Source organism: Akebia trifoliata, chromosome 13 (genome assembly GCF_017979445.1).
Source record: "Akebia trifoliata isolate Shusen 1 chromosome 13, ASM1797944v1, whole genome shotgun sequence".
Taxonomy (NCBI): domain Eukaryota; kingdom Viridiplantae; phylum Streptophyta; class Magnoliopsida; order Ranunculales; family Lardizabalaceae; genus Akebia; species Akebia trifoliata.
This window is the reverse complement of record NC_141387.1, coordinates 371,290-390,147: the sequence shown is the minus strand read 5'-3', so window position 1 is coordinate 390,147 and position 18,858 is coordinate 371,290. Positions and strand designations below refer to the sequence as shown.

The following is an 18,858-nucleotide window of genomic DNA, read 5'->3' as shown; positions in this document are numbered from 1 at the left end:
AATAGTGTGTTTCAAAACAGTAATGGCAGTTTCGAAGTTTTCATCAAAACAAGAGCTACTTGTACAACTTCTTGCTCGAGCCTAAACTACCCCTGTACGTGTGAGGTCCAGTCCTCTTCTCAGCTCTTCCCCATAGAAACGTACACAGACCTCTCACATCTCTCCTGCTTTCTCTCTAATGGCGTCTCCAAACGAATCTACGAGCGATCCGAAGTCGATCTTCCTCAATGTCTACTCTGTTCTGAAATCCGAGCTTCTAGACGATCCTGCTTTCGAGTTCACTGATGATTCTCGTCAATGGATCGAGCGTGTAAGATAATTTTTTTTTCTTCAATTTTCTTTTAGTTGTAATGTGATATCTGCACTTCTTTGTGGAATTTCTTCACTTAATTTGTAAAAAAAATCGGGAATTTAATGGATAGAGAAGTGTTTCTGTGTTTCGTGGTAATTTCAGTAATTTGTTGGAGTTATAATTCCTTGAATTAATAGTTTTAGTTTTTTTTTTTATAGAGTTGTTAACGATTTTTTTAACATATTAAAGCTGAAAATGTTTTTTTTTTATACAAACTTTGTTGCTTCGTAATGAGGATAAAATCAGAAAATTTTGATTGAACTATAAAGCATGAAATAAATGGTTGAGTAAAGATGATAGAGAGAAGGGTCTTGATGAAAAATGAGAGCTTGAAAATAGTTTGATAAAATTGATCTTCGAAAAAAATCTGAGCTTTAAGAGCACAGGAGATTCCAGAACACGCAGATACACAGTTGTTGTTTTTTTTTTTGTTATTTAACTTTAATTAATACGGGAGGAAGAAAAACACCTTGTTAGTAGCAAAATTTTGTACCAGTGGGAACCCAGTTTGTGATTTTTTTGGATTTGGGGATTTGCTGCCTTTTGGATGCAACAATTCCGAGTGCTTTTTCATTGTTTCAATGTTGGACTGATTTTTTCGTGGCGATTCTCTTCTTGCATTTTGGCACGCTTTACTCGTACTTATGATATGAGATTTAGAAAGTTTAGTTACATATTGATTGTTGTGGTACATTTAGAAGGTATGATCTCCCAATTTTAGTTTGGTTGTTCAAAAGAGGAAAAATTGCAGATAAAAGGGTGATGCAAAGGTGGCTGCCTATACATATTTAGGATGGTCTATCAAATGGTGCAGTGGTACATGTGTGTGGGGGACCATCATTTAATGGGCTTGTGTTGTCCTTCTTCATGCCATGTTTAGGATCATTCCAATTCCACTCCTACATGGCCAATGCATGCGTTTACACTTCATAGATCTCGTTTGCATTCAATTTTAGAGAGCCTCACGTGTTAAGTTAGACCCCCATATTCTCTTTATTGTTGATCCCCATCTTTCTCAAGTTACAGGAGAGTGATGTGCACTGAATATAGTTAAATCCCCTGTTAATTTTGCTCAAAGATTAGCTTAGGGTTTAAGACGAGTCAAGTTGGTAAAAGAAAGCTAAATTGGAAGGTTTCCTATTTTTTTTTCCAGTGAGTGCCCATGGCTTTTATATGAACTGGGTTACTATAAAAAAAAAAGAAATTGTAAACCAGTCTCACATTTTTTCCCAATTAAAGGGTCACATAATTTAGCTCACACGATCAGGCCACGGGCTAACCCACATTTGCAGTATTATTCACTCGTTGTGGTTCTGGAATTCAAATGTTTTTCTCATTCTTACAACAAAACTTTAATTTCATTTCCAACTACTTTTGTGGAGATCTATGAACATAAACGACCCACACCTTTATCACTACTTTAGGCATGCACATTGCGAAGGATGATATTCTCTTTCCGTTCATTGAAGTAGATACTAATTATTTTTTGAATGTTTTCTACTTTTTTTCTGTATTTGTTTCTTGAACATTTGTGTTACTTTGTATGTCTTGACCATGTGTGTCCCTTTTGTTGCAGATGCTGGATTACAATGTTCCTGGAGGTGGGGAAAAGATCACTTAATCTTTTATTTACTTTTATATTACATAAACTTTTGCATTGGTATTTTATGATCTGGTTGTGAGCTTGTGATACTCAAGAAAAAGGAGTGCCAAAGAACGGTGCACCAAGATCAATGTGCTCAGTGGAGCTTGAGCTTTGATACCATGTATCTCATGCATCATAATATGACGCATAAGATACATTGTATCACAATGTATCTCATCACAAAAGGAAGGTAGTGATGGAAAATAATTAATGTAGCAATATCAATTAGGATATTAATAAAGTAGAATATTTATATATTATACTAGTTTCCATATCTTGGTTGATGTAATCTCTATAAATACCTTATTAGGGTTCATGCAATATTCATCCAAGAATTAACAATAAAATTCAGATTTATACATGTCTTATTATTTTAATAGCTCTTGAAAGAATTTTGTATTTTTTTTTCCAGGGAAGCTAAATCGTGGACTTTCTGTTATTGATAGCTATAAGTTGTTGAAAGAAGGAAAAGATCTGACTGAAGAAGAAATCTATCTTGCATCTGCACTTGGCTGGTGCATTGAATGGGTTAGTAAAATATTATGGAATATGTTGTTTCACCTTTTGGGATGTCACAGTGGATGGGAATCTGAAATCTTCTTGTCAAAAATACTTGCAGCTTCAGGCTTATTTTCTTGTTCTCGATGATATTATGGATAGCTCTCACACACGACGAGGTCAAGTGTGTTGGTTCAGAGTGGAGAAGGTGTGTTCTAGTAATGTGCATGTTCTGACATGCTTCAATTCCAGCTTTGTTGTGTAATGTTACTTCAAACGTAGTTTTATGATCCATTTTGCCTTGGTGGACACGGTATTGACTTTTCCAAAATGTTTATTGTAGGTTGGTATGATTGCTGTAAATGATGGGATTTTACTTCGAAACCATATTCCCAGAATTCTCAAAAAGCACTTCAGAGGAAGGCCTTACTATGTAGATCTGCTGGATTTATTTAATGAGGTGGCTGTCTTTTCACGGAGAATTCTCATTTTGTTTTTATTTCAGTGAGGTTCCAGTAGACAATGGTTATGGCTGATCCCTGCCATGTTTTAACAGGTTGAGTTCCAGACAGCTTCAGGACAGATGATCGATTTGATTACGACAATAGAAGGAGAAAAAGATCTATCGAAGTACACATTACCAGTGTAAGTGAGAAAATTAGAAGCATTTCAAAATGAACATAATTTGGAGCTTGCAATGGATTTGAACCATTTGTGTCCTGCAGTCCATTCATACCCGTGGTGCACTAATTCTGACTATTCAGCTGGTAGGTTACATGTGGAATTGGATGCAGGACAACAATAAGTTTTGTGTCAGTAATGGGTGCCAAGTAATTTTCCCTTGGTACTATTCTACTGCATTAATCTGTCACTGAAAATATCAAAGTAAGTGATGAACGTGAAGGTACTTTGTTATTGTCATGCATGCGAATTGTGTCTGCATGTGAGTGGGATGATGCGAAAGACTTGAGCTTCAATGAGCTCTAACCAGTTACTCTAGTAGGGAATTGGTGCAATGTTATACAGCACTGATTGTGCACCACTCATCTCTTAGGGAAGGAATAACATGGTAGTGATGACTAATATGATGCAGGTCATGCACATGAGTTCTGGCAATTCTTCCCCCCATTGCATTGCTCATATTTGCATCAAAATGCTTTACAGACTTATTTAACAGTAATCATCTCTTGTTGTTTGGTCATTTCTAATCTATGAAATGTTTTGTCCTTAATGCAGTCATCGTCGCATCGTTCAGTACAAAACTGCCTATTACTCATTTTATCTTCCGGTGAGTAAAAATCCTTATTTTGCTCCACAATACGCATGCTTTCTAATGATTTATAGTCATCTATGTCATTCTATATGCTTGAAAGAATTTGTAAAAGCTAGTATGCCTATACAAATCTGTTACTTTTCTTGGCACTTGCATTTCCTGATATGTTGAAAACAATTGGAAAGGAAAGTAGGAAACTGCTCCACTTGTGGTTGCTTGCCTCGTCTCCAATATTAAGTTGACTTTGTTTTCTTAATATTTAGAATCTTTGGTGCACACACTGATGTTCTTCTAACGGCAGAACATGCATTTTCAACTTCCAGTTGATTACCCGATTTTCAATAATTATTACTAATTACAAGGCGAGTTTCAGTGCAGCTGTTTGGTAAAGCTTGTTTGGACACTAACTCTCCTTACTGTGTCCTTAAAATCCATTTTACATTAGGTGTTCAACTCTTCAACTGTTCTGATCCATTTAGTAGGCTAATATATTGATATGGAAGCTCATGTTATTTTCTAAAGTTTCCTGATCTTTTACTATTGAACCTGGCTCACTATAAGTCAAGAGTCACCCTGTGGTGCTTCATTTCAACATAAGTCAACTATTTTTGTTACCTGTCACTAGAGTCTTTTGTGTGATTTTGTGATGTTAAAATGTTTGAATATGCTGAACTATTTGCTGTACAATTTGCAATATGCAAATCTCAAGTCAAGTTGGGATGATAGGAAGAAGCGACATTCCCATACTTGTGCTTGGCATATGTCATGCGTGTGGTTGCCAGGATAATCTTTCAGTGAATCTCACCTAGGTGATCTCTTAGGTGGTAGATAGTAGCCATAATTGGATGACTTTAACATCCCATCTATTACACTTTTTTAGAATGTCCATCATATACTTAGCTGTTACGAGTTATAGTATATGTATTCCTCAGTTGAAATAACCTTTGCTTTTACTCATTAAAAAAGAAAAAGAAAAAAACCTTTTCTTTTACTTCAAGCATTGAGTTGGATGCTAAAATGGAAGACCGGAATGTGGACAAGTTCACTCTGTGTGCATGACCAATATGTGGCGCCCCCGAAATACTAACACAATACTCCATGTCAAATCTCGAGTTATTAAGTGGCGCCTTAAAATTTCTGCATGGTTTCCTCTGTTTATTAGCATTCCCAAGGCACTTAAATACCTGTTTCACCTGATAAACGATATAAATAATATCCTGTATATTTACTTAAATAGAAAAGCAACGGAAGTCTATATACATATACTAACATAAGGTAGATCAGAGTGCAAAAAAAAATAATAATATACAGGATTTTACAGAACCTCCTTTCCCTAACAGAATCCTAACGTTCAACCAAAACCTATAATACAACTTGAACGACTGACACAACTAGTAGGTATAGCCCTAGTGCTCACCAGGTGATGAGCTCTGATTGTCTATTTGACCCACCATATGATCCTCACTAGCTTGCTCTACACTCGTCTTGTTAAATGCAGGATTTAAAACTAAAAAAAAACGAGAAAGAAAGGGTGAGTAACAAGGGTTACTTAGTAGGTAAACAAACAATTCTGACTAATAATTTCTCCTAGCATGAACGAGTAAATCATTTATATCCATGCAGAGTTTTACAGAATAATTTACTATTAACTGGTGCAAATAATTAGGGATGAGCAACTAAACAGTTGAAATCCACATTACATCCATCAACAGTACTCATACTATAACATTTTCTTTTTATACAATTCAAATTGATAAATTTGAAATAGTAAACATGTTTTTTGTATTATAATTTCAAATAATGCAGCATATACATAATACACAATGGTGGAGTAGTGGAATTAGAGAGTTGGGATTCTACGACTAGATGGCTCGTAGTCGGGACATCGTGCTATAATATTTCACCGGTGTGGAACTCCAACGTTAGTTCCGATTATGTAGTTGGCATTGTAACTTACCACACTTGGGTGACCATTTATCCGATTCAGGTTAGCCGTTTGACCGATCATAAGAAAATAGGTCTTTTCACGATGTGTCAAGACATTCGCCTATTCTAGACTGTTAGTGATTACTGACTAGTAATCTTCGTTTATGCCTATCAGGCACGCATGTGATTCTCATTATACATCTCTACTTGTGTACGACCCACCTTTACATTATACGTTCACTAAAAAAGATAGAAGAGAATAAACTCGGATTCCAGTTGTGACGTCATTTTCATACACGTCCCATATCATGTATGAGCTTGGTTGTCCTCAGCGTACATCCCAGGATAGCATATCACTCCAGATGATATGACGGACTATCCCTTCAGGCATTCGCAAACTCTTTAACAGTTTACAAAATAGATACATATACATATCATTTTTTCTTTAAAAACAAATAAGAAATTGACATCACGGTGTTGATAATAGATATTCAGTTTCCTACCATGCAACTGTGCCCACCCGAGCTAAATTGAATAACAGTATAGTATGGTGCACTCTTGTACAAATTTAAACAGTACCTCGCGCTAACAAAAAGTAAATAAACATGCAAGTCACTTTGAGACAATAGAAAATAAATTAACCTAGAATATCCGTTCATCAACTCATACATCTCATAATAATGTAAAATGTAAATATTACCCATCGGGTATAATTATGACATTTTACTATTTTATCCCTCTTTCCCTTTTTTCCGGTATTAGTACTTTTCAAACTTCGAAAACATCAGTCATTTTTCCAATATTTATCAAATTAATGTAAATTCATTTAATATCGAATCATTTTTCAAACTTTAAATTGAAAAACTACAAAATTTGGATCAAAACGGGGTCCTAGCAATGGCACAAGACCGAATTGGTTAAACCACAGGGTTTTGACGGCATTTGGTGGTGGCACCGCCAGTGTTGCCGACAACTCTCGGTAGACTGCACAAAAAAAAAATTTTGATTTTGATTTTTTTTTCTTCAGTTTCTTGTCTGTTATTTGATAAAATGTCCCACCTACATAGAAATTGTTATAAAACACTTTTAAAACACATTTATCATGAATTAGAAATAAAAGAAGAAAATTCTAAGTTTTGAAACAAAATTGCAAATTTGATAAAAATCCTAAATGCATTTTGAAATCTACGATTACCAGTAAGAATCATAAGCCCCCTACCTACCTATTTTTGGTCGTTAGAAACAAAGAACGCAATGGAAATTTAAGGCTAACAACGCGAAAATCGAGGCAAATCAAACTTGGATACAACTGATTTTGAAAAGAATTCAGGGGTTTCGAAAATCTTGACGATGACGTCCTTTTTCCCTTCTTTGTCGGAGAACGGTTTAGACTCTAAGTCGACGAAATCTTAGGTTGAAGAAGTCAAAACCCACTTTATGGTTCAATTGTTTTTTTGATGAAAAGTGGAGAAGGAGAAGAGAGAGAGAAATTGATGAGGTGGATTTGTAGTGTTCGACGACACGGATAACTTTCCTTTCTTCGCCAACGGCCAACGACATTCCGATCGCGACGAAAACCCGACTCAAAGTGGTTGAAAAACCAAGGTTTTTGAGTCGTCTATGTTTGCTGGTTTTTGATGCCTGGAGAAGACAATGAACAATAAAAGAAAAATATATAAATCCTTTATATAAAGTAATTGCAGGACGAAATCTGTAATTTTAAACTTGTTTCCGTTTTGATGATAATTCAACTTTTCGGGCTTAGAAATTGATAAGTGAATACTCCATTTTTCATAATTTTTCGTTGTGGACCTAATGATATGATCAAATTCTTTCAATTCTTGCTCTAACAAAAATTCATAATTTTTGTCCCGTCCGATACAGAAATTGAGGATTTGTAACTTTTCCGTCCGAGTTCAAATTTGAGTGTGCTTACAGGCTAAAGTATGTTTGTCGGTCATTTTGAATTCAATGGTGAAGTTAGATTTCCTTAAAAGTGAGCAAAAACAAAATTCAAAAGTTTTATCTTAAGTCTCACTTTTAGAATTTTCTCAAAATTTCACTATTTGATTTTCCTCGAGATATGAATTAAAAACTCGGGATATTACACAATGTCTTTGTTTTCCTTCATTAATCTTAGTATGTAGGGAGGACTCTGCACCAGATGCTTATATAATTATTTTCCCCAGAACCATATCCAGATGTTTCTCGTTTTAATTAAGTCTGCTTCTTTATGAGATTGATTTCTTTGTGCATAGTGACATGGATTTTTAGCTGCTGTTTGTAACTTCATAGTACTGTGCACACAGGTTGCATGCGCATTGCTTATGGCAGGTGAGAATCTGGATGACCATAGTCTTGTAGAGAACGCTCTCATTGAAATGGGAACCTACTTTCAAGTGCAGGTGATTGATATTTTATAACTAGCAACTCCCTTCGTATTCTGTATTTCATTTATTTTCTCTGCTGGTTATAGCATGTCAGTGCTAATTATTTGTGGTTTTTTTTTTAGGATGATTATTTAGATTGCTTTGGTGATCCTGAAGTGATTGGTAAGGTAACTCCAGATTATTCTCATTTGATATATGGCTGTAGAAATATACAAAATATTAGTCTTTGATTTGTTTTTAAGATCTTACTCTGTTCTTTTGAACTTTCAGATTGGAACAGATATTGAAGATTTTAAGTGCTCTTGGTTGGTTGTTCAAGCACTAGAACGTGCCAATGAAGACCAGAAGAAATTTTTATATGTAAGAGTGACTTCTCATCCTCGCTATTTTTTGTGTTATTTTCTGTTTAAAGGGGGTATAGATTTGCTAATTTATAATGAGGTTTGTTTCAGGAAAATTATGGGAAGGCAGATCCAGCCTGTGTTGCAAAAGTGAAGGCCCTTTATAAAGATCTTGATCTTCAGGTTTGAAATGACTTCTCCTTCCGCTTTTTATGTCTGTGGAGTTCACAACTGTAAAAGTTACACATCCATGTGTCCTACCATTTCAATTTTTTACCAAGAATGGTGGAACTGCTAAAATTTTGTAGACGTCCTAATTTGATCTCGTTACATTGTGTCTTTATGTGTCCGTATCTTGATATGTTACAACTTCTTGGCATGCGATAATAGTGAAACTTTTTCAAATCTAGCTATGGGTTTAAAGCTATTATGTACTTGCCGAACCAAACACACTTAACTCAAGGCCTTCTACCTTAACATGGCTAATAAACTTCTGAATTTTTGGTTTCTCTTACTTTTTGTTGTTTTATTTGTACTTTTGTGGCCTCATTACTTTTTTTTATTATTTTCTTTTTGATATTTTAATGTTTAGGATGTTTTTGCTGAGTACGAGAGCAAGAGTTACGAGAAACTAATCTCCTCCATTGAAGCTCATCCAAGCAAAGCAGTGCAAGCAGTATTGAAGTCCTTCTTGGAGAAGATATACAAAAGGCAGAAGTAAGAAGCAAATCAAGATAATAAGAATGAAGGAAAAAAAAAAGGGTAGAAGAATAGAAATTCCAATTCTTTTTTCCTGATTCGATTTCGATTCCTGATTTTGGAGGAAGAACAATGTCTCTATATTCTATTCTTATGAAACATATGAGTTGTAGCTCTACCTCCTTTATTTTATGAGTCATGCTGGAGTGACGTGAAAGTATGTAGGAACCATAGATGCTTTTTGTCGAGATACAGATCAAAAAAGCATCTATGGGTGGTACACACTTTTATGTCAAGATGTGTGATATGAGGTACAACGTTGAGGTCACTTAAGCATTAATCTTATTTTATTTACATTTTGTTGTGGAAAATTTCCTTAAGAGAGTGAACTTAAAATCTTTCCTGGACTTGCACCTACATTTCCTCTTTATGGGGACACCTTTGATTTGCTCCACAATTAGTCTGGCAGTTTGGTTCATTGGCATTTAATTCTTGCAAACTTTAGGTTACAGCCTATTAAATATTTGGCCCCACCAATTAGGTGTGCAAGCTAAGTTTGACTGGTATCTGTTTAGAATAATCTTGAAATTCTTTGCTCCGCCCAAAACTTAGGGATTATTTAGAAATAAATCCCTCTGTCAGGGTCTTTTAAGTAATTTTCAAATAAAAAGGTAAGTTTAAATGTAACTAAAATACAGCGTAAATGAATTTTTTTTTTTAATTTATTATTATTTTGAAATAAATGAGATGAATTGGTTTAGTCATCTCAAATTGGTGGTGGGAAAGAAGCATAAGGGGCTGTTTGGATTCAACTCTACAATCCAAATGGTGGATTACATGTCCTTAATCAACACCAACAGAGGATAAGGAAAGGCAAAGTAAACATGGCAATTGTTTTCCAATAGAAGGAATGCACTAATCTTGCCTCCTGTATCCTTGCACCCAAACACCCACTCTTATGAAGAGAGTTAGAGAAAGTAGTTAAAATTTATACTTAGAAAAAGAACTATAAAAGTATTGAAAAAAGAGGAGATTTATAAAGTTATGTTATTCTGTTAAATTGCTGGAAGATAGCGTTGTTGTCTTATAGGATATCGTTAGAGGAAAACATCAATTCAAGGCTGATTATGACTTTTTGGTAATTTTAAGCAAAGACAAGGGTAATTTTACACATGACTTTTACAACTGTCCTACTCCTAAGGAGACGATAGAAGTGCCACGTGTGCCCAGGAAAATTCTTGCTTATATTGTGCGTCAGACGTACGGTTTAGATGATTCGATATTATAGAGATTCTCTAACAAATATCTTAAGGAACTGTTTTATTTATTTATTTTTATATCTTCTTTCTTACATCAAAATAATCCTTGATTTTTGTATTCCAAACATGCCCCTACTGAGTTTAAAAATCGAAAAGTCAACTTTGATGACCAAAATGGGAATTATAAAATCATTCAAATACAGAGAAAGTTTATAAATCCATCTTTGCACGGCATGGGAGACTCAAGGGCCCACTAATCCATTAACATCAGGTCCACTAAAGTATTTTGATTGGTAAACATCAGTTGATGTTAGAAGGTCCCACACTTTGACGCGTAGCAAGAGTGGTGACGGTCTGGGAGTAGGAATGCTATACAACATCCAGGAGTACAAGATCTCTCAAGTTGAAAAGTCTATACTCGAGAGATCAAATAAGTTACGCGCTAATGCGGGCGAGTTAGAAGAAGAAGAAGAGAAGAAAAGCCTCTTTGACGCCTATCCTTCTCTTAGTCAACTTTGATAATCTCATTTGATTGTTATTTGAGAAATTAAGTTCTGTTTTTTGGTTTCGATTAGGACTTTAAACCTTTGATTGTTATTCAGTTTGATCTCTCAATCTCTCTCTTTCGTCCTGTAGTCTCTGCTCATCTGTTGATCTTCTTCTTCTTCTGTTATTTTCTCCCATTTATTGTCGATTTTTCATGTAGTTCTGTCCCAATTTTCTAGAATCAGCTTCTCTGCAACTAAAAATTGGATTTAAAAAAAAAATAATTTAAATATGTATATTTTGTTGAATTGTTAGTTTGATTTCCTTCCTTCTTAGTTACACGTTGTTCTTGCCATCTCGATTTATTTTTGTGAAACTTAGGGTTTTCTGCTACTGAGAAATGGAGCTTTTGGTACTTTTCTCTAGTGAATTGTGATCTGGTCATAATTCTGAAAAAAAATAAAAATAAATAAATATAGTGGAATTTTGAGTTTTATACTGTACACTGTACAGTTTGTTTTTCATCACCTTATTTTGCAAAATGAAGCTTTTGGTGAGTGTGATCAAAGCTCGAAATCTACGTGCAATGGATTTCAATGGTTCTAGTGATCCTTACGTCCGGTTACAGCTTGGAAAGCAAAAATTCAAGACTAAGGTGGTGAAGAAGAACTTGAATCCTTCATGGGACGAAGAATGTAGTTTCCGGGTTGAAGACCTAAAGGACGAACTTCTCGTCTCTGTCATGGATGAAGATAAGTACTTCAATAATGATTTTGTGGGTCTGCTGAAGGTTCCCATTTCAGAGGTGTTTGATGCGGAGAATAAGAGTTTGGGGACTTCTTGGTACACTCTCCAACCCAAGAACAAGAAGTCCAAACAGAGAGATTGTGGTGAGTAAGAGAAAATTTTTTTACAGTGTTTTTAATCTCAAATTGGGTTTGGTAGCCAAGTAGATATTGGTGATATTATAATTAGAATTACATAATTATGATTCTTTTTAAAATCGCAAATTCTCAATTGGGTTTGGTAGGCTAGTAGAAATTGGTGATATTGAAATTAGAATTACATAATTGTGATTTTTTTTTTGTTAATCTCAATTTCAGTTGGGATTGGTATCCTAGTAGAAATTGGTGATATTGTAATTATAATTATTAATTATGCTTCTTTTTTAATCTCAAACTCTCAATTGGGTTTGGTAGCCTAGTAGAAATTGTTGATATTGTAACTAGAATTACATAATTATGATTCTTGTCCTTAAAAATGGTTGAAGTTTGTCATCTTTAATACTTAGATCTTTCTCTTTTACTGCTTTTTTGTAGGCGAAATTCTTCTCACAATTTCATTATCCCAAAACAACTCTTTCTTAGATGAACCGCTGTCTTGTAGTGGTAATCATGTATCCCACAGTGAATCATCTTCGATGTCTTCGAATAGCCCTTTAAGATCATCTTTAAATAGCCCTTTAAGATCACCTTTTTCAATGGGAACTGAAGAAGACTCTTCTACTAAGGAAGAGAAGTCATATGCACAGGTTTTTACTGGTTATATTGCACAATTTTTTCTTAGAAATGGAGAAATGGCATCCACCAGCAGTAGAAGTCTTTCTGAGTCAGACTTACCTGAAACACCCAAACCCGAGATTAATGAGAACCATGTTTATGAGAACAAGTTCGAAGACCAGTCCTCAGATATCACTTTTGGTGAAGCAATGAGAACCCTCGAGTCAAAAGATCAAGGAGTGGAAGTTCCAAGCAGTTTACCGGGAGGAATTCTTCTGGACCAATCTTACGTGGTTGCGCCGCCTGACCTGAATTCTCTACTCTTTTCACCTGATTCAAATTTTACGAAATCTTTGGCCGATATACAGGGTACTACAGAACTTCAACAAGGACCTTGGAGGTTTGAGAGTGGCGGGGAGAGCTTAAAAAGAGTGGTTACCTACATAAAGGCTGCAAGCAAATTAATCAAGGCTGTGAAAGCCACTGAGGAACACACGTATCTGAAAGCTGATGGGAAGGTTTTTGCAGTTCTAATAAGTGTGAGCACACCTGATGTTATATACGGTAACACCTTCAAGGTAGAATTGCTCTACTGTATAACACCGGGACCTGAGTTGCCATCAGGAGAACAATCATCAAGGTTGATTGTATCATGGCGCATGAATTTTATACAGAGTACTATGATGAAAAGTATGATAGAAGGTGGAGCCCGACAAGGTATAAAGGACAGTTTTGAGCAGGTTTCGAGTTTATTATCTCAGAATGTTAAACCAGTTGATTTGAAAGATCTTGGCTCTAACAAGGAGCAAGTTTTGGCTTCTTTGCAAGTGGAGCCACAATCAAATTGGAAGTTGGCTACTCAATATTTTATGAATTTTACCGTAATTTCCACTGTCTTTATGGGGTTGTTTGTGCTCACTCACATCTTGCTAGCCATGCCTTGCACAATCCAAGGGCTCGAGTTTTATGGGTTAGACTTGCCAGATTCAATTGGTGAAGTGATTGTATGTGGGGTTTTAGTTCTTCAAGGCCAACGAGTTCTGGAGATGATAGCACGTTTCATGCAAGCTCGGAAAGGTAACTCTCAATAAGCTTTGAAGTATCTTGTGCAACTTTTAAGCTAAAAGTACTAATAAAAAAAAAAAAAACTTCCAAGCTAAAAGTGGAATCTGAGTCTGATGTCTTGCGCTGGGCATATTGTTTTGTTTTCAAAGTAGTGACCTTTGAATATCGTTAGTGGTGTTGTACGTGCAGTGTTTTTCCTTCATCTAGTGGCGAGTGCCATCATGATTTGGATTCCTTTGGTGTTTCTTGTCATACAAAAGAAAATATTCCTGTCTTTTGCTCTCAGATCATATGTTTGTTTGATAAAATATTTAAAAAACTGATTTTTTTTCTTCATATAATCAATTTAGGCAGTGATCATGGAGTGAAAGCACAAGGGGACGGTTGGTTGTTGACTGTTGCCTTGATTGAAGGGAGTAGCTTAGCAGCGGTTGATTCTACTGGTTTCTCAGATCCATTCGTGGTCTTTACTTGCAATGGTAAAACAAGAACCAGTTCGATCACGTTCCAGCAACTTGACCCTCAATGGAATGGTAAGCTCTTCTTTTCTTGTAATATATTTTCTAGTATCCATATGTTGTGCAGGGCTCCCCAAATATTTGGGATAAGGCTTTGTTTCATATTTTCTCATTCTACTGCTATAACTATGTTGGACTTGCAGAAATATTTGAATTTGATGCAATGGATGAACCTCCATCTATGCTGGATGTGGAAGTATTTGATTTTGATGGACCTTTTTATGAAACTACATCGCTTGGACATGCTGAAATCAATTTCGTAAAATCTAATTTATCAGATCTTGCTGATATTTGGATCCCTCTTCAAGGAAAATTAGCTCAGGCATGCCAGTCTAAATTGCATTTAAGAGTTTTCTTGAACAATACGAGAGGTAGCAATGTTGTTAAGGAGTACTTAATGAAGATGGAGAAGGAAGTTGGGAAGAAGGTGAATAGTTGTTCTTACTTTGAAATTCATGGCTCTGTGTTCCATGGTCTTTTGTTTCCTTTTTCTTGTCTTTTTTGACAATCAAAAGTATTTGTAGATAAATGTACGATCACCTCAAACAAATTCAGCATTCCAGAAACTGTTTGGGCTTCCACCAGAGGAATTTCTTATCAATGATTTTACTTGTCACTTGAAGCGCAAAATGATACTGCAGGTACTGTTATTCTCAATGTCATGGATTATGATTTATGTCTGAACTCTCAAAAAGCGGAGAATGCCGTTCTTTTAAACTTTATAAATGTTTAAATCCTTAATAATCCTTCACTTTCTGTCCATTTTTTGCCTAGTGGTTTGCTGTACCTAGTAATGTAAAACTCTTGACCTTATACTCCATTTTATGAGTCTGCAAGACGTATATGCTCTTATCTTACTGTTTTTTCATTGTTGCTGTGCAGGGTCGCCTCTTTTTGTCAGCAAGAATAATTGGGTTCCATACAAACTTGTTTGGACATAGAACAAAGTTCTTCTTTCTCTGGGAGGACATAGAAGACATTCAAGTGCTTCCTCCGACTCTGGCATCCATGGGCAGTCCAACCATTGTCATTATTCTCCATGTTGGTAGAGGTGCAGATGCAAAGAATGGTGCAAAGACACAGGATGAGGAAGGCAGGCTGAAGTTCCATTTCCATTCTTTTGTATCTTTCAATGTAGCCCACAGGTATTTATTGAACATCAAAGCTACCATGTCTTACTTATTCCTTTTGTGCCTGTGTGCTAGTTTTATACAATTGGGGTTTATACTTTCAAATTCTGCCTGTGTGAGCATAAGGCTTGCATTGCTCATCCCAACTCCCAAGTCTGGTTAAAGGAAGGGTTTTGTCAGGTTGACTGCTGGCAATGTAAATAATGTCAAACTCTTAACATGGGTTTATCCTTTCAAATTTTGAAGGGATATGATGTGCCAATTTAGCTAAGTGGTAGACGCATGGAGTGTTGTTCTCACGTCCTAGGTTCAAACCCCCTTGAACCCAACTTCATTTGCTGACCACTAACCTTATACCTATCAAAAAATAAAAATAAAAATAAAAAATTAAGGGATATGCATGTCGCTATAACAATTCAGTGTTATATTGCCATGATCTGGGTTTTAGTGGAAAGGAATATAATATTTCGGTCATACAGGACAATCATGGCATTATGGAAGGCAAGAGCCTTGAGTCCTGAGCAGAAGGTGCAAATAGTTGAAGAAGAATCTGGAGAAAAAAGCCTCCAAACTGAAGAGAGTGGATCTTTCTTGGACCCAGAGGATGCCTGCATGTCAGAGGTTTATTCCTCTGTTCTTCTTGTTCCTGTGAGTCTCTCTCTCTCTCTCACTCTCACTCTCACATACACAAAGCAAAAAATCGTCCATGGCTTCAAAAGAAAAAAATCAATGAACGATGTTAGCGACACATATGGGTGTACAGGAGTCAAAGCAAAGGAAACAAAAACCTTCAAATTCTAACAAATCGACCCAATTCACAATTCAATGCCATAATATTCTTGATTTCATCAAGCAACATTCCTTATTTATAGAGAACTTGTACCTGCTACTATCCTAATTTTAATCAGACTTAACAAAAAACTTCCCTAAACTAAATTAAACTCTCAACCAATACTTGTCCAAATTAAGCCCTATTTTTCTAATAAATAGTAATTCCCAAATTTACTGTAAGAAGTAAATGCAAGATTTATTTTATAATAAAAATTCCATCTTCATGATTAACAAAGCCTTATATCCCAGAGGTTTGAGGTCAGCTGATTTTTATAGTGAAACATGTATTTTTACTAAAGAATAGTAACTTAGGTAGTCTTCTAGACACTTGGCACTTCTCTTCTTTCATCCTGTACAGCTTGGTGACTCATCTTTTCTAGTTAGAGGATTGTTGCAGTATATCAAAGTGTAGATGTTCCCGCATCAGTTGTGCTTCGTGAGACTTGTTATTTTTCTATATCAGTTTATGCATTTTGTACTGATGTTGTAAAAACCTGACTTTCAAATTGTTGAAAATTTTTAAATTCTCAGATGAACTTCTTCATGGAATCATTCAGTGGAGGTTACCTAGAACGTAAAATAGTGGAGAAAGCCGGCTGTCTTGATTATTCTCATACACCATGGGAACTGGTGAAGCCCGATGTATACCAGAGACAAATTCGTTACAAACTTGACAAACAATTTTCCCGTTACAATGGAGAAGTGACCAGCACTCAGCAAAGGTCTCCATTCTCTGATAGAAATGGATGGGTTGTTGAAGAGGTCATGAATCTTCATGGAGGTCCGCTCGGAGACTATTTCACTGTATGAGTGCATCCTCTTAAATCTTGTTAAATTCCGAAACAATTGTCTCTCTTTTCAGTGATTTTAAAATTTGTACGATATTCCCTTTCAAAGACCAAGTCTTGTTTCTTTACTTTATGGATGGGTTCTCTTGCCTTGATTTGAAATTATTATTCGTAACTAATACAAATTCTATTCATCTCACTTGCAGCTTCACTTGAGATATCAACTTGAGGATCTCCCCTCAAGATCAAACTCATGTAATCTTCAAGTATTCTTTGGAATTACATGGCTGAAAAACTCTAAGCATCAGAAAAGGATCACGAAGAAAATCTTATCTAATCTGGTGGATCGCTTGAAAGTGATCTACAGTCAAGTTGAGAAAGAATTTATACTGGGAAAATAAACTATTTGGTGTGCAGTCGTGAGCATTTCCGTGAATTTCATTGGGGATTGCTGATTTTTTTGAGACATTACTACTTCATACTGAAGATGAGCGGGACACAGATTGCTGTATAGTCAGAGATCAAGATTCTTGGTTTCAGCTTGGTATCTTAAATCCGACAAGGGTTTGAAATTGATCATAGTTTATGTTTCTTTCTTATTTCTAACCCTAAAAATATTTGCTTTGTGACTGCGTTCTCAGAAGGCGGAAAATCCCTTGTTACGCTTACTGAGACCTGATCAAGAACTTACTTTGGGTTTTACCCAACTCAGAGAAGATCAATAATCCAAATGTTTATTTGTTGTCGGTAATTTATAAAGCTCTATATTCTTATATCTTCTCTGCAATTTCAAATTTACAATTCTGTTTGTAAGTATCTGTTTTATTTATTTTTGAGAAAATAATTTCAATGGAAATGTTGATAATACCATTGTTTAATACAATTTTTTTTAAATGCTTGGCAAATAAATATAATTATTGGTTCAATACTTGCTAAAATCTTTCTTTCAATATGGAAAGAAAGTTTAGCTAGCTCAATTTAGGGCTGTCAATGGATCGGATCAGACCCAAAATCTGATCCAATTACTTCAGGTCTTAATCAACGGTTTGTATTCCAATGAGGATCTGATCCGATATCTTATTGGATTGGATCTGGATCTGGATCAACCATGACCCGATCTGATTATATGTTAGAAAATATATAAATTATATTATATTTTTGTTAAGATGTATGAAGTTTGTTTAGATTTTGTATATAAAATCAGGTTTGGTCTGATGCGATTGTTAATGGATTGGATCTGGTTCTTAATATTGAGTTATGATAAATAAATAAATAAAATCAGGGGTTATCGGATCAGTCTTATTGGATCGGCACCAAATCAACCCCAATCCGATCCTTATCCAATTATTTGAGTTGGCACCATAAGTTCTATTCCATCATTGGGCTTTAAAGTTTTAGGCCGTTTGATTATCCGGTCTTGGACTTGGTCATGTGGTTTGGTCCATTAGACATGTGGCTCTAATTAATTTTGTCTTGATGCCAATTTATGATTAGATCACGCTGATGTGATGATGATAAGGACAAAAGGATGATAAGAAGCACTGTATGTTTGATAGAAAATGAAGCAGGGAAAAATTGTGAATTTTCCATAACTACCGGATTGGAAATGGTCCAAAGAGAGAACAAATCGCAATTCGGTTTAAAAATCAGAATTGAACGTATTAATTAATGGATCTTCCCATTTCTTTACTTATTTGACTCTCTCTCTCTCTCTCTCACACACATATTTCCTCGATTGATCAGGTAAGTAAATTGTATGGGATGGTAGTTCATAATTTTAATATCATTTGGATCATTTCTAGTAATTTAAATACAAATTATAGTACTTGTAATCGTTATATTGCGAATTTGTGAGGTTAAATGATCTTAATTCTTAACAATCTACATTGTGAACATTAGGTCCACCAAGAGAATAAGATGGGGTGACATTAATTGCTTGATTCGAACCATGATTTTAAAATTCATTTTGATGTCTTGTCTCGACCAAGAACCAAACCGAGTCGTCTTGAACGAGTTTGAGATGTCTCATTCAACAATGAGAAAACATGAACGTGAGTTTTAAATCTCGTCTGTACGTTTTGTTGATGAGCGATATCGAGATGACTCGGGTGATACATTTCGATCTCGGAGGAGTTTTGAAACCATAAGCAAAACTCAT

General features: G+C 35.4%; 2 protein-coding genes across 2 annotated transcripts; both read left to right on the top strand.

Moving 5' to 3' along the window:
• Nucleotides 1–101: 101 nt before the first annotated feature.
• LOC147387052 (farnesyl pyrophosphate synthase) lies at nucleotides 102–9,480 on the top strand. Its single transcript, XM_086421061.1, has 12 exons — nucleotides 102–310; nucleotides 1,929–1,953; nucleotides 2,410–2,525; nucleotides 2,617–2,703; nucleotides 2,839–2,955; nucleotides 3,052–3,140; nucleotides 3,732–3,783; nucleotides 8,004–8,099; nucleotides 8,207–8,251; nucleotides 8,355–8,444; nucleotides 8,537–8,608; nucleotides 9,018–9,480. The coding sequence occupies exons 1-12, from the start codon at nucleotides 179–181 to the stop codon at nucleotides 9,144–9,146; spliced, it is 1,050 nt and encodes a 349-aa protein (XP_086277187.1). The 5' UTR covers nucleotides 102–178; the 3' UTR covers nucleotides 9,147–9,480.
• Nucleotides 9,481–10,811: 1,331 nt separating this feature from the next.
• LOC147387051 (C2 and GRAM domain-containing protein At1g03370-like) lies at nucleotides 10,812–17,475 on the top strand. The gene is made up of 9 exons (XM_086421058.1): nucleotides 10,812–11,759; nucleotides 12,189–13,445; nucleotides 13,784–13,966; nucleotides 14,095–14,378; nucleotides 14,476–14,592; nucleotides 14,834–15,096; nucleotides 15,561–15,729; nucleotides 16,444–16,716; nucleotides 16,907–17,475. Exons 1-9 carry the CDS (start codon nucleotides 11,411–11,413, stop codon nucleotides 17,099–17,101), a joined length of 3,090 nt encoding a protein of 1,029 aa, XP_086277184.1. The 5' UTR covers nucleotides 10,812–11,410; the 3' UTR covers nucleotides 17,102–17,475.
• Nucleotides 17,476–18,858: the final 1,383 nt, after the last annotated feature.

What these genes read in the sequence shown, in the direction of transcription:
- LOC147387052 (XM_086421061.1), top strand. Translation starts at nt 179, where the DNA reads ATGGCGTCTCCAAACGAATCTACGAGCGATCCGAAGTCGATCTTCCTC. An exon ending in CTCGTCAATGGATCGAGCGT is followed by an intron (nt 311 to 1,928) that starts GTAAGATAATTT and finishes CTTTTGTTGCAG; the next exon opens with ATGCTGGATTACAATGTTCC. An exon ending in TGCTGGATTTATTTAATGAG is followed by an intron (nt 2,956 to 3,051) that starts GTGGCTGTCTTT and finishes ATGTTTTAACAG; the next exon opens with GTTGAGTTCCAGACAGCTTC.
- LOC147387051 (XM_086421058.1), top strand. Translation starts at nt 11,411, where the DNA reads ATGAAGCTTTTGGTGAGTGTGATCAAAGCTCGAAATCTACGTGCAATG. An exon ending in TTTCATGCAAGCTCGGAAAG is followed by an intron (nt 13,446 to 13,783) that starts GTAACTCTCAAT and finishes TAATCAATTTAG; the next exon opens with GCAGTGATCATGGAGTGAAA. An exon ending in AGAAGGAAGTTGGGAAGAAG is followed by an intron (nt 14,379 to 14,475) that starts GTGAATAGTTGT and finishes AAGTATTTGTAG; the next exon opens with ATAAATGTACGATCACCTCA.